At 45.8% G+C, this 15,513-nt stretch overlaps 1 protein-coding gene across 5 annotated transcripts in view; it reads left to right on the forward strand.

Annotated features, from left to right (window-relative positions):
- The window catches only part of npas1 (neuronal PAS domain protein 1), a 58,144-nt gene that overhangs the window by 32,373 nt on the left and 10,258 nt on the right, over positions 1 to 15,513 (forward strand). For all 5 annotated transcript variants that reach the window (XM_045703543.1, XM_045703547.1, XM_045703544.1 and 2 more), the window contains 3 exons: positions 120 to 286; positions 1,574 to 1,812; positions 14,278 to 14,345. In XM_045703543.1, coding sequence (XP_045559499.1) covers positions 192 to 286; positions 1,574 to 1,812; positions 14,278 to 14,345 — 402 coding nt within the window. In that variant the 5' untranslated portion in view covers positions 120 to 191. The remainder of the gene's footprint in view (positions 1 to 119; positions 287 to 1,573; positions 1,813 to 14,277; positions 14,346 to 15,513) is intronic.

Consider the following 15,513-nt stretch of genomic DNA (forward strand, 5'->3'; position numbering starts at 1 on the left):
ACCTAACTAACCATAATTCCTCCTCTCGCTCTTTCTTTCTCTCTCTCTCTCTCTCTCTCTCTCTCTCTCTCTCTCTCTCTCTCTCTCTCTCTCTCTCTCTCGCTTCCTCACTCCTGCAGGGGGTCTGAGCCTGTCACAGCCTCGGCCAATCGCAGCCTCCGTTAGAGGTGGCGGCTGCGTGTGATTGGAGGATGGCGACCATGCCGTTCATCAGCGAGGGAAAGTGTGTGAGCGTGGAGTGGGACTTCCTACAGGGACTACTGGCCAAACCCCCCACCCTGCCCTGGTGAGAAACACGCGCACACACACACACACACACACACACACACACACACACACACACACACACACACACACACACACACACACACACACACAAATACTTACTCATATTCTAAACCATCACACCCACACAGCCCCTGTCACACACTCTGTACTGTATAGTAAAATGGTTATCGCTCTGTAGCCTTGGCTGTCATGGCTGTTAATCCCTTTCCCTTAGTGGGAGATTATGTACATTTGGCTGGGATTATTAATGGGACGGTCATTTATAGGCGGATATAAAAACTAAGCAGAATCAATGGGTGAGTATCGATTGTTCTCTCAGGTGAGTTGAGCTCGTATAATAATGAGACGTTGTGGAGGACAGATCTATTCTAAACACAGCTGTTTACACACCCTGGAGAACACAGACCGACTGGGGAAACACGGATGTGTTGGCCGATGAGGACAAATACCACAAACATGCATGTAATAGCAGACAAACATACACACACACACGGAAACATGCGTACACACACATTTTATTTCCTCAATTTCTCTCTCTCTATTGCCCTCTCTCTCTCTCTCACACACACACACACACACACACACACACACACACACACACACACACACCCTCCCGTGGCAGGCAGTCTGCAGGCCCGGAATGAGAATCGATGTCACAGACACGGGGGAGAAATGCTGTTTCTTTATTCTACCACAGACACAAACTGTGGAGTCGCCGTGACAACATAATTCTACCACTCAGGCCCCATTGAGGGGAGTCGATACCCAATCAGAGAGACAGGCTACCTGGGCCCCCACTGCCACACGGCCCCTCCCCCTCCAATTGATCCCTCAATCACCACTGCAGCCCAGGATCCGCCAGCCAGTCGCATGGCTGTGTGTGAGACGGAGAAAGAGCGAGAGAGTGTGGATGCTAGTGTGTGTGTGTGTGTGTGTGTTGGAGGCAGAGACTCTAGCTGTGCTGTGTAATAGTCATGTGTATACCAGTGTGACAGGGGAATAGACCCTGGTAGATAGAGCACTTTCTGTCTGTAATTACACAGACAGACAATCTGCTGGAGACGGTTAGAATTGAGATTGGTTCACTAACATTGCAGGTGTCATTATATACCTTTTTAAATGACTATTCTCGGGTCATCGTTAGCATACACGACCAAGCCCACAGGTGGTCGTTCTGCGGTCAGTTAGGATTCCTTATCAGTGCAGTTTTGGCATGAACCACACACCCTTTTCACCTACAGTTCCCCTCTACCTTCTGTTTCCTATCATTCCTCTCCTCCTTCAGTTTGCAGAACCTGCGGAAGGAGAAGTCTCGTAATGCCGCTCGTTCCCGTCGCGGCAAGGAGAACTTTGAGTTCTTTGAGCTGGCCAAGATGCTCCCTCTCCCCGGGGCCATCACCAGCCAGCTGGACAAGGCCTCGGTCATCCGCCTCACCATCAGCTACTTGCACATGTGCACCTTCGCCAGCCAGGGAGACCCGCCCTGGTGCCCCCTGCTGGAGGGGGAGAACCACTGCAGCAAAGGTGAGCTCTCACCCTTACCTTACCTTACCCATGACCTTAACCTGGAATGACTGGAAAACTCAGTGACCGATGGTGCAAACAAAAGCAGTTTGCAAATGTTACTGTAGGTGTATCAGCATTGTAACAGCACTATAATATTCTATGTAGTCCCTCACCCAACGCACCGCACAGACACACATCTCCCTATACCTGATTTACCTTCCCCTCATCACAGAAAAAGAGAGAGAGAGAGACAGAGACAGAGAAAGAGACAGAGACAGAAAGATAGGGTGAGAGAGGGAGACAGAGAGAGAAATAAAGAGAAGTAGAGAGACAGACAGACAAAGAGACAGAGAGAGGGAGTGAGAGAGACAGACAGAGCGAGAAGCAGAGAGACAAAGATAGAGAGATGATACACAAAGGAAGGAGGAGCCTATTGGTGCGATTGGTAATTACAGAAATTAGCTATATAATGAGGAGAGTGTGATTATAAAGGTTGTCTAATTGCTACTGTTACTGAGGGGAAACAACTCAGCAACAATTAGGTGTGTGCGTGTGCGTGTGCGTGTGCGTGTGTGTGTGTGTGTGCGTGTGTGTTTTATAAGAGCACCTGTGAGGAGTGTGTGTGTGTACGTGTGTGTGTGTTTTATAAGAGCACCTGTGAGGAGTGTGTGTGTGTGCGTGGCTGTGTCAATGGTTGCAGAAGTGTTTGTCTGTGTGGGTGTGTTATCATTTTTTTGCACCAGTGTGTGTGTCCCCGTTACTCTCAGCAAGTCCTCCTGTAATGGGACGAACCCATGATAGCTCATTGATACTGTATGATATGAACGTATATGGAGATATGGATAAGTATGTACCTAACAAACAAGGGCAGTCCAGTTCTCATATGCCCATACGTTCGCTTATTTTACAAGAAAGTCTTTGAAGGACTCATAGACTTACTGTATGCGATTTTATTACCATTGTTTGGTGAATATGTTTTTCGAGGAGCCGGCCTTGGAAGAGGCCTGGTGAAAGCAAGACGTGGACATCTCATTGAAAAGCACATCTCTCTATTCAATGCTTCGATCAATCTTCAATTGACGTTCATGTACCATGGAAACGCGTTCAATCCGCTAGCAGATGTTCTAACAAAGCCTTACAAATGCATCTATGGCAGTCTAGAGCCGTACTGCTGTATGTACGCAGTACATCTAACCATTGATCTATTTTTAATGTCTGAAATCTATACTGAAGTTCCATCTGGGGGAAAAAAAGAAGTAATTCTCCTCTATACATCAGCCTTCAACAAACGGGAAAGTATGACGCACGCACATAGGTTAATGTTGAGCGTGATGCTGGACTGGATGTCATCTACCTGTACCCGAGACCCGAGCGGTTCCGGATCCAGAATTCTAAATAATGACACAGGTCTGGGTCGGATCTGATATGATTGTCTCGGGTAGTTGTAACTGTAGGATGAGAAAGCTCATGCGCTGCAGCCTCAATTAGCATAGCGAGCTAACGTTAGCGGGCTTAATTAGCTAGTCCCGGTTTGATGCAGTCAAGATAAGTACTATGTGATGATATTTGAGGATAAATAATGGTCTACTATAGTGCGAGGCGGCTTGTTTGGTTGCTGCCCTTTCGGAAAAAGATTTCAGTCAGAGTGCACTATGACTGCATTACACTGCAGTACAACTGCAGGTCGAGTGCAGTACAACCGCAGTATGCTGCAAATACTGCGTCCAAGTGACACCATTTTTTTTACTGCAGTAATTTTGCAGTGTAACTGTTTGCTGATGATCTGATGCTTCTGTCCCCAATCAAGAAGGGCCTACATCAGCACCTAGATACATCAGCACCTACATCTACACAGATTCTGTCAGACATGGGCCCTGACAGTAAATCTCAGTGAGACAAAATGAATGATGTTCCAAAAAAGGTCCAGTTCCCAGGACCACGAATACAAATTCCAACTAGACACCATTACCCTAGAGCACACAAAAAACTATACATACCTCGGCCTAAACATCAGCGCCACAGGTAACTTCCACAAAGCTGTGAATGATCTGAGAGACAAGGCAAGAAGGGCCTTCTATGCCATCAAAAGGAACATAAAATTAAACTTACCAATTAGGATCTGGTTAAAAAATATTTGAATCAGTTATAGAACCCATTGGCCTTTAGGGTTGTCGAAATCTGGAGTCCGCTCACCAACCAATAATTCACAAAATGGGACGAACACCAAATTGAGACTCTGCATGCAGAATTCTGCAAGAATATCCTACATGTACAACGTAAAACACCAAATAATGCGTGCGGAACAGAATTAGGCTGATATCCGCTAATTATCAAAATCCAGAAAGAGCCGTTAAATTCCACAACCACCTAAAAGGAAGCGATTCCCAAACCTTCCATAACAAAGCCATCACCTACAGAGAGATGAACCTGGAGAAGAGCCCCCTAAGCAAGCTGGTCCTGGGGCTCTGTTCACAAACAGACCCCACAGAGCCCCAGGACAGCAACACAATTAGACCCAACCAAATCATGAGAAAACAAAAAGAGAATTACTTGACACGTTGGAAAGAATTAACAAAAAAACTGAGCAAACTAGAATGCTATTTGGTCCTAAACAGAGAGTACACAGTGGCAGAATACCTGACCACGGTGACTGACCCAAACTTAAAGGAAAGCTTTGACTATGTACAGACTGAGTGAGCATAGCCTTGCTATTGAGAAAGGCCGCCGTAGGTAGACCTGGCTCTCAAGAGAAGACAGGCTATGTGCACACTGCCCACAAAACGAGGTGGAAACTGAGCTGCACTTCCTAACCTCCTACCATATGTATGACCATATTAGAGACATATATTTCCCTCAGATTACACAGATCCACAAAGAAATCAAAAACAAACCCAATTTTGATAAACTCCCATATCTATTGGGTGAAATACCACAGTGTGCCATCACAGCAGCAAGATTTGTGACCTGTTGCCACAAGAAAAAGGCAACCATTGAAGAACAAACACCATTGTAAATATAACCCATATGTATGTTTATTTATTTTCCCTGTAATGTCTTTATTCTTTTGGAACATTTGTGAGTGTAATGTTTACTGTTAATTTGTATTGTTAATTTCACCTTTGTTTATTATCTAGTTCACTTGCTTTGGTAATGTTAACATATGTTTCCCATGCCAATAAAGCCGTTAAATTGGAGAGGGAGGGGGGGGAGAGAGAGAGAGAGAGGTGGTGGAAGACGAAAAGAAGTACCGGTAGAAAGGGAGAGGACCAGTGAAGTAAAATGTTTTTTTCACAAATTGTCTGTGGTGGGGGTTGGGTCTACAGTGGAGTGCGTTAGTCCTGAACCTTTCATTTCATGTATTATTCAAGACTACTGTATATGCACAGGTGATTTGAGCTTTTGAGAGAATCTCTCTTTCAGATATGACTTCCACCTTGTAGAAATGCCAAATATTAACCTGTCTATTTTCAGAAACATCTCAGTATTTAGCCGTTTTACAATATTGTAGAGATGTTTTCTCATGACAGAATACACTGACAGACAACACAAGCCTCTCAGATCCTCTAAGGACTACATCCAGCAATTAGGGACCAACTGGTTGTGAGGTCAAACTTACCTCTTTCTGTCTCTCTCTCTCTCGCTCTCTCTCTCTCTCTCTCTCTCTGTCTAGCTGTCTCTTGACATTTAGTCTGCCTCTCATTTCTATCTCTCTGTCATCTCTCTCTCTCTCCCCCTCTCTGTCTTACCGTCTCCTGATCACCTCTCCTCTGTCTCTCTCTTCACTTTCACAATGTCTGCCTCTCCCCTAATTCTCAGCGTTTAAAGTGGCGATGGCTTTTAAGGGAAGTTAATTGCACTCAAATTATGGTCGCCCACAGAAGGAGTGAGGGAGCGACAGAGAAAGAGACACAGGGAGCGAGGGAGGGAGCGAGCGAGAGAGGGATTGCGGAGTGAGAGGATAATTGCGGTGGAGAAGGACGTTGCGATTATGGCCGCTCTTTCTCACCCGTCTGTCGCCTCAAACTCTGTCTGTTCCTACAGGGGTAACAGACACGCACACACACTCTTGGATAACCATCAAAATTGGAGCTCAGTAAACAAGTTTCTATGTGATGAGGTTCACATATGAAAAGACAACTAGCATAAGCAAACTTGAGTAAAAAAGAGAAAATGAAAGAGATAGCCCACCACGTGTTTTATCTACAGTCAGGTCCAAAATGATTGGCACCCTTGATAAAGATGAGAAAGAAAAGACTGTGTCAAATAAATAATACAATAAGCTATAATGTATGCTTAAAAAAATGGAAAACTATATTATTTTAAACAATTTCTCAGAGAACAATTCTCAAAAATATAGGGGTAAAAATGATTGCCATCCCTGTTTTTAAAAACTTTCACTGAGACATTTTCTGAAATGTTTTACGAAATTGGAGGACACATTTGGGAGGGATCTTAGACAATTCCACTGGTGTGCGTGGCCAAAGAGCTCTATTTTCATGTCATCCAACAAATGTAAATGCCTTGAGTTTGCTAAACGGCATTGGCACTTGGATTTGAACCGATGCTATGGTAAAATTACATGAAAATACAGTCCTTTGGCAACGCACAGCAGTGGAATTGTCTAAGATCCCTCCCAAATGTGTACCTCGTACCTACTGTAAAATATGGTGGTGTATCTTTGATGTTATGGGGTTATTTTTCTTCCACTGGTCCTGGCACCGATGTTAAGGTTATAACGGTATCATGAACTTTACCTAGAACTGGGACATTTTAGCCAGAAACCTGGTTGCTTCTTTTAGAAACTTGGCCACTAGTGGATCTTCCAGCAAAGACAATAACCCCAAGCACACATCAAAATCCGCAAAGAAATGGTTAATTGGCTACAAAATCAACAATGTGCAATGGCGATCTCAGTCTCCGGCCTTGAACCGCATTGAAAATCTGTTGTTTGAATTGAAGAGGGCAGGTGAGGAATATCAACTGGAAAGATTCTGTATGGAGGAAGGGTCTAAGATCTCTAATAATACAGTGCCTTCAGAAAGTATTCAGACCCCCTTGACTTATTTCAAATTTTGTGTTACTGTCTGAATTCAAAATGGATTAAGTATATGTTTTTTTCTCACCCATCTACACACAATACCACATGATTACAAAGTGGAAACATGTTTTTGGAATCTTTAGCAAAATTATTGAAAATTAAATACATAAATATCTCATTTACATACAGTGCATTTGGAAAATATTCAGACCCCTTGACTTTTCCACATTTTGTTACGTTACAACCTTACATGCTGACCAGACCGGACACGTCATGTGCGCAAGCGTCGCAAAATAAATTTAGAAATCCATGTTATTCAATTATTGCACCCACACTGCTCGCACGCGCCAACGAGCGTCTGCGATGCCAAGGGCTAAAATAGAACACCTTTCTATTTCTGACACAGATCGCGCTGAAAGTCCTGCCTCTTCCTTCTCCTCATTGGTTTATAGAAGCAGGTACCCACGTGTCATCTCCTCATTGGTTATAACCACGTGGGTGATTGAAAGATGAACAGTTTTGCCGGTCATCGTGGTAATACGAGGAAAGTTTAGATGCCGATCACCATATAAGTTCAAAGATGAAAAAGCCTGGAATGAGGAGAGATGACTAGAAACGATTCGGTTGGCCATTTTATGTGTGGATTAATTGTCGGAGTAGAGGACCTTGTGCATTTCAGGTAAAATAACAACTCAATGTTTATATCCCAGGACAAATTAGCTAGCAACAGCAAGCTAGCTAAATAGGGCAAATTAGCTAGCAAGTGCAAGCTAACTAGCTAAATTGCCATACATGTTTAATGCTTTTCGACCTGTCCCCAAATTAATGTCATTGGTTCAGAGTTTGTTTTGATATTTTAACCTGCGTGTCGTGATCGCGTTTGGTGTAGGGGGACAAAATGCATTTATGCACGATATCGCACGCGCACGGCCGGTTTGGGTTCCGTGTTATTCTAAAATGGATAAATAGTTTTTTTCCCCTCATCAATCTACACACAATACCCCATAATGACAAAGCAAAAACTGTTTTTTTAGAAATGTTAGCAAATGTATTAAAAATAACAAACGGAAATATTACATTTACATAAGTATTCAGACTCTTTACTCAGTACTTTGTTGAAGCACCTTTGGCAGTGATTACAGCCTCGAGTCTTCTTGGGTATGATTGTACAAGCTTGGCACACCTGTATTTGGGGAGTTTCTCCCATTCTTCTCTGCAGATCCTCTCAAGCTCTGTCAGGTTGAATGGGGAGCGTCGCTGCACAGCTATTTTCAGGTCTCTCCAGAGATGTTCGATCGGGTTGAAGTCCGGCTCTGGCTGGGCCACTCAAGGACATTCAAAGACTTGTCCCAAAGCCACTCCTGCGTTGTCTTGGCTGTGTGCTTAGAGTTGTTGTCCTGTTAGAAGGTGAACCTTCGCCCCAGCCTGAGGTCCTGAGTGTTCTGGAGCAGGTTTTCATCAAGGATCTCTTTGTAATTTGCTCCGTTCATCTTTCCCTTGATCCTGACTAGTCTCCCAGTCTCTGATGCTGAAAAACATCCCCACAGCATGATGCTGCCACCACCATGCTTCACCGTAGGGATGGTGCCAGGTTTCCCCCAGATGTGACGCTTGGCATTCAGGCCAAAGAGTTCAATCTTGGTTTTATCAGACCAGAGGATCTTGTTTCTTATGATCTGTCCTTTAGGTGCCTTTTTGCAAACTCCAAGTGGGCTGTCATGTGCCTTTTACTGAGGAGTGGCTTCTGTCTAGCCACTCTACCATAAAAGCCTGATTGCTGGAGTGCTGCAGAAATTGTTGTCCTTCTGGAAGGTCCTCCCATCCCTGCAGAGGAACTCTGGAGCTCTGTCAGAGTGACCATCGAGTTATTGGTCACCTCCCTGTCACGCCCTGTCCATAGAGAGTCCTTGGTTCTCTATGGTGTTGTAGGTCAGGACTTGGGGGGTGTTCTAGTCTGTATTTTCTATGTTGGTGTATTAGTATGGTTCCCAATTAGAGGTAGCTGTTTATTGTTGTCTCTAATTGGGGATCATACTTAAGTTGTTCATTGTTCCCACCTGCTTTGTGGGATATTGTTTTGTGTATATGCATGTAGCACCACTACTTTCACGTTTCGTTGTTGGTTTATTGTTTTGTAGAAGTTTCACTGTTTATTAAAAGATGTGGAACTCTAATCACGCTGCGCCTTGGTCTCTCCTCACGATCGTGACAGAATATCCCACCAAACAAGGACCAAGCAGCGTGCAACGGAGGGAAAAGTGAGTTGGACCTGGGAAGAGATCATGGGAGGATGCGAGACCCTTCCTTGGCGGGAGTCGCCAGGAAATCAGGAAGGACAGCGATGACGCCGGGGGCCGCGGCCACAGAAACCACAAGATTTTCTTGGGGGGGGGGCACGAGGGGTGGTCGGCCGAGCCAAAGAGAGAGCCAGAGCCCGCCTGGGAGTCAATGGAGCAGTGTGATGAGAGATATCGGAGAATGACTTTGGCGAGGAGTATGCTACAGCGCAGGCGTGCTGAAGAGCGTGACACCAGTCCGGTGCCATCTGTGCCAGCTCCCCGCACTCGCCCTGAAAAGCCAGAGACCGTCAAGAAGGCGATGGAGAAGTTGGGGGAGAGAGAGATGTTGGTCAAGTGTGTTCTGCTCAACATTCGACCTGAAGAGCCTGTCAGCAGTCTGGTGAAGTCTGTGCCGGTCTCACGCATCTGGCCTTCAGTGCGCCTCCCCAGTCCGGTACGTCCTGTGCCAGCTCCCCGCACTCGCCCTGAAGTGCGTGTCACCAGTCCGGTGCCACCTGTGCCGGCTCCACGCACCAAGCCGCCAGTGCGCCTCCCCAGTCCGGTACGTCCTGTGCCAGCTCCCCACACTCGCCCTGAAGTGCGTGTCAACAGTCCGGTGCCACCTGTACCGGCTCCACGCACTAGGCCTCCAGTGCGCCTCTCCAGCCCGGAGCGTCCTGTGCCGGCTCCACGCACTCAACCTGAGGAGCGTGTCATCAGTCCGGTGCAACCTGCGCCGATGCCCAGTCCAGGCACGGCGTCCAGTCCCGCTCCCTGGCAGGAGCCTTCCTCTGCGCCGGTGCCCAGTCCAGGCACGGCGGCCAATCCAGCTCCATGGCCGGAGCCTTCCTCTGCGCCGGTGCCCAGTCCAGGCTGCGTCCAACCCAGCTCCATGGCCGGAGCCTTCCTCTGCGCCGATGCTCAGTCCAGGCACGGCGTTCAGCCCAGCGCCATGGCCGGATCTGGGGTCTGGGCGAGGGCGGTGACCCGCACCAGAGCCGCCACCGACACTAGTCACCCCCCCACCCTCCCCATTTGGTTTCAGGTTTTGCAGCCGGAGTCCGCACCTTTGGGGGGGTACTGTCACGCCATGACCATAGAGAGCCCTTGGTTCTCTATGGTGTTGTAGGTCAGGGCGTGACTAGGGGGGTGTTCTAGTCTGTATTTTCTGTTGGTATATTAGTATGGTTCCTAATTAGAGGCAGCTGATGTTCGTTGTCTCTAATTGGGGATCATACTTAAGTTCTCCATTGTTCCCACCTGCTTTGTGGGATATTGTTTTGTGTATGTGCATGTAGCACCACTACTTTCACATTTCGTTGTTGGTTTATTGTTTTGTAGAAGTTTCACTGTTTATTAAAAGATGTGGAACTCTAATCACGCTGCGCCTTGGTCCGTCTCTCATCACGTTCGTGACACTCACTGACCAATACCATTCTCCCCCGATTGCTCAGTTTGCTCAGACCGGGCGGCCAGCTCTAGGAAGAGTCTTGGTGGTTCCAAACTTTTCCATTTAAGAATGATGAAAGCCATTGTGTTCTTGGGGATCTGCAATGCTGCAGAAATGTTTTGGTACTCTTCTCCAGATCTGTGCTTCGACACAATCCTGTCTCGGAGCTCTACGGACAATTCCTTCGACCTCATGACTTGGTTTTTGCTCTGACATTCACTGTCAACTGTGGGACCTTATATAGACAGGTGTGTACCTTTCCAAATCATGTCCAATCAATTGAATTTACCGCAGGTGGACTCCAATCAAGTTGTAGAAACATCTCAAGGATGATCAATGGAAACAGGATGCATCTGACCTCAATTTCGATTTTCATAGCAAAGGGTCTGAATACTTATGTAAATAAGGTATTTCAGTTTTTTTTATATACATTTGCAAACATTTCTAAAAACCTGTTTTCGCTTTGTCATTATGGGGTATTGTGTGTAGATTGATAAAGAAAATGTAATCCATTTTAGAATAAGGCTATAACGTAACAAAATGTGGAAAAAGTCAAGGGGTCTGAATACTTTCCGAATTTACTGTAAGCATTCACACCCCTGAGTCAAAACATGTTAGAATCACCTTTGTCAGTGATTACAGCTGTGACTCTTTCTGGTTACGTCTTTAAGAGCTTTGCACACCTGGATTGTACAATATTTGCACATCAATCTTTTCAAATTTCTTCAAGTTGGTTGTTGATCATTGCTAGACAGCCATTTTCAAGTCTTGCCATAGACCTTCAAGCCGATTTAAGTCAAAGCTATAACTAGGCCACTCAGGAACATTTCATGTCGTCTTGGTAAGTAACTCCAGTGTATATTTGACCTTGTGTTATAGGTTATTGTCCTGCTGAAAGGTGAATATGTCTCCCATTGTCTGTTGTAAAGCAGACAACCAGGTTTTCCTCTAGGATTTTGCCTGTGCTTAACTCTATTCTGTTCATTTTTATCCTAACAAACTCCCTAGTCCTTGCCGATGACAAGCATACCCATAACATGATGCAGCCACCACCATGCTTGAAAATATGAAGTGTGGTACTCAGTAATGTGTTGTGTTGGATTTGCCCCAAACATAATGCTTTGTATTCAAGAGATAAAGTTCATTTCTCTGCTACAATTTTGGCAGTTTTACTTTTGTGACTTATTGCAAACAAGATGCATGTTTAGGAGTATTTCTATTCTGTACAGGCTTCCTTCTTCTCACTCTGTCATTTAGGTTAGTATTATGGAGTAAATGCAATGTTGTTGATCCATCCTCAGTGTTCTCCTATCACAGCCATTAAACTCTGTAACTGTTTTAAAGTCACCATTGGCCTCATGATGAAATCCCTGAGCGGTTTCCTTCCTCTCCCAATGACGGCCTACCAGTGAACAGTGGGTTAACTGCCTTATTCAGGGGCAGAACGACAGATTTTTACCTTGTCAGCTCGAGGATTCGAACCAGCAACTTTTCGGCTACTGGTTACTATCCAATCTCATATTTTGTTTTTAGAAAAAGGCTCAGTGCCGTTATCCTCGCATGATGAGGTATTGAACGGTATTAAAAAACAGGCTGCCAATAATGTAGACCCCTATAAGGTAGACCCCTATAAGGTAGACCCTTATATGACTTGTTAAACTAAACTATTTATCTGAGCAATTGTAATGGTATAAAATACTATAATAGTCAACAAATGTTTTGCGTACATACAATATAGCTCAGTATTTGTATTATTTATTTACTCGTTTTTTTGCTCATCTTTTTCAAGGGAGCCAATAATTTTGGACCTGACTGTATTTGGTTCCCGTGGCAACTTCATAACTTGTTTAAAAGGTCGACAGCTAGGGGGGTGGAAAGTAAAAGAAAGAGAGGTGGGGAAGATGAGTGAACTTGGACTAAATTATGTATAGAACAGAAGCATAAAAGTCAAGCAATCAAATTTCTCTCTTCTATCAGTGCAGAATGTCAGGAAGACCCCAACATTGACCTGCGAGTCACACTGTAATTAACGTGGACGTTTCATCCCATTCCTCAAATGAAATTAAACCACGGAGAGCAAATCTAGCCAAGCTAATGAAAAGTCAATGTGATAGAAAGTACCCCAAGAGCTCTCCTATGACACACACACACACACACACACACACACACACACACACACACACACACACACACACACACACACACACACACACACACACACAACCTGTTGAGGCTGTTTTGGTTTCATGGCCACCCAATTGTGTGACCCCAGGCATGGCAGGCAGGCGGGTGGAGTGACTAGTAAATGGATCTGTGTGTAGACTCATCCGTCAGCCCCACTGGCCTCATGTCACACCCACCATTTCCTCAGGCCCCCTGACAGTATTCATCGCCACTGATCACCAGCAGCATCTCCAGGGACACACGGGGGGGTGTGATGCTGTGTGTTATGATGATGGGGGTTGGTACCATACCCCCAGTGGGCCAGCCCTCTCCCCGTAGCCCCACTTGGGTCCAGGCAGGCAGGCAGAGCGACAGGGTCCCCTCCCCCTCTGGGTTAGCTTCTGAGTTGTGGCTGTAAGGTCCCCAGCCTCAGACCCCCTTTCAGCCTGAATGGACCAGCCTCATTGATATTCCTACGCTTTCACACAAGGGGAGCCCAATCTCACAATGGCACTGTGGCTTTGTCCGGCAACTGTGTATTTATGTGTGTGTGTGTGTGTGTGTGTGTGTGTGTGTGTGTGTGTGTGTGTGTGTGTGTGTGTGTGTGTGTGTGTGTGTGTGTGTGTGTGTGTGTGTGTGTGTGTGTGTGTGGGGGGGATTTGTATGTGTGTACAAGTCTACTGGAATGCCTTCTGTTCTGTTGGCTGACCGATGGCAGGGACACGACAAAGAGACGGATGGGGGATGGATGTGTGCCCCCCCACCCCCACCTCCGTGTTCAGTTGTAACCCAGAACAGCACTTTAATTTTGCTGTCATAACGTGTATTGATTTCCCAAAGCCTTGCAACGACACATGGACGTCTGGCGATCCCTACACACACTCACGCACTCGCACGCATGCACACACACATTAACACACACACTGCCGCTGCCTGCTCAGAGCAGTGTTCAAAAACAAATCTGGTAGAGTCACATGCACACGCACGCACGCACACACACGCACTCTTTATGAAATAAAACGGTAAAAACGTAATTTGTGGATTCATCCCCCGTCTCCTCTCTTTCTCTCTCTCTCTCTCCCTCTCTTACACAGTCTCACACACATACACACACTCTCTCTGTCCATCTTTCTCCTTCTCTGTCGCTGTCTATCTCGGTTTCTCTCTCCGTCTCTTTTTGTTCTACTTCTCTCTTCCTGTCAGTTGTAATTACCTCTGTAAACAGGTCTACTTTGATGGCAATGCTTCTGTGATAGCTTGTGTTTGGTGAGGCTGTGTGGAGCGTGCGTGTGCGCATGGTTGCGCGTGTGTGTGTGTGTGTGTGTGTGTGTGTGTGTGTGTGTGTGTGTTAAAAACACAGCCATTTCCCAAGGACCAGCTAAATCAACTACACTACTATTCCAAAAAAAGATTGAAAGCATAACTTTAAGTTGCAGGCTAACAATGAAGCATCTGTTAAAAGTGATTAGCTGCCTCGTGTCTCTGATCTGTGTTGATCAGTGTGTGTTGATCAGTGTGTGTTGATCAGTGTGTGTTGATCTGTGTCCCTGCAGTGCGACGATCCTCCCACTCTCTGGCCACTGACATGTTCGAACAGCACCTGGGAGCACACCTGCTACAGGTAAACATCACACGGACGCGGACACACACACAGGCTCCTCTAAAATCAATTAATAAATTAATATTTATTCACGTGTCATTGAGAACAAACAGTATTTTAGAATAGTACACATTAAGCCAGGTTATTCAAGAGGTACATTCTCTGAACTTTTGTTCGTTGCCACGTTTAATCTATTTAAATGTTTTTCCAACAATATTCAAATATTCAACCATGTAAATATGATTATTGTTATAACATGCTGTAATTGTTCATGGGATAAGGTAGCCATATTTATTCCCGTGACAGTCTGACAGTGTGATGCTGCTTCTCTGTGTTGCGTCTCCTCCTGCGTTTACAGGCGTGCGTGAACCCCCTCTGATGTCTCATTGTGATCAGTGCTCGCTAACCGTCTGCACTCCAGCGAGTCAACACTCGTAAAAAGAAACAAAACAGCCGGCGCCGCCCCGCCGTAGTACTGTCAATGACCGCCAAACACCAATAAATGACTGTGGAGTACAGAAAAGAGAAAGAGGGCGATAAAGCGAGGGAGGGGAAAGAAGATAGAAGTGAAAGAGGCGGGGTGTATAGAATGTCCTGAATGAGAGAGGTATGCCAAGACAAAAGGCTGCCGTCTGCGCCGAACGTTCTGAGGGGGAACGGCACTGATGGAAATCAAATTAGCGCTTCAGAACACGCTAGGATTCTTTCCTCTTGCCGTCCTCTGTCAGTAATAGCTTGATAATTGCACTTTATTTCTCTGCCATTCAGCCGGGCTCGCCGCGCCCCACCCCCCGGCCACTGCATTTGCATACTGAATGTGTCAGTTGCATAAATTACCGCCACTTTAGCACCACCGCCAAAATAGCAATCTTTCTTCGGGGCAAAGTGGCCCTAGCTTCCCAGCACACCACTACTCAGTTGTGTGGAAGCTTGTTATTACAACAAATATTATTCTGTGAAGGAGTCCTTCCTAATAGGGTGGCTGTATATCTTATCACTTCTCATCATAATCACCCCTCCCTGGCTCTACCTCTGTTTCTACCTACCTACCGGTGTCTCTGGTCAGCAGACAGACACAACACAACAGGAAACACCATGGCGTCCTACTGTTATTAACACTGATTGAAAGAGCTCCGTTGGTGTCTGCCTGCTCTGTGTTTAATGTGCCTTGTTGACTCTCTGAAAAGGC

Source organism: Salmo salar, chromosome ssa20 (assembly GCF_905237065.1).
Source record: "Salmo salar chromosome ssa20, Ssal_v3.1, whole genome shotgun sequence".
Lineage (NCBI taxonomy): Eukaryota > Metazoa > Chordata > Actinopteri > Salmoniformes > Salmonidae > Salmo > Salmo salar.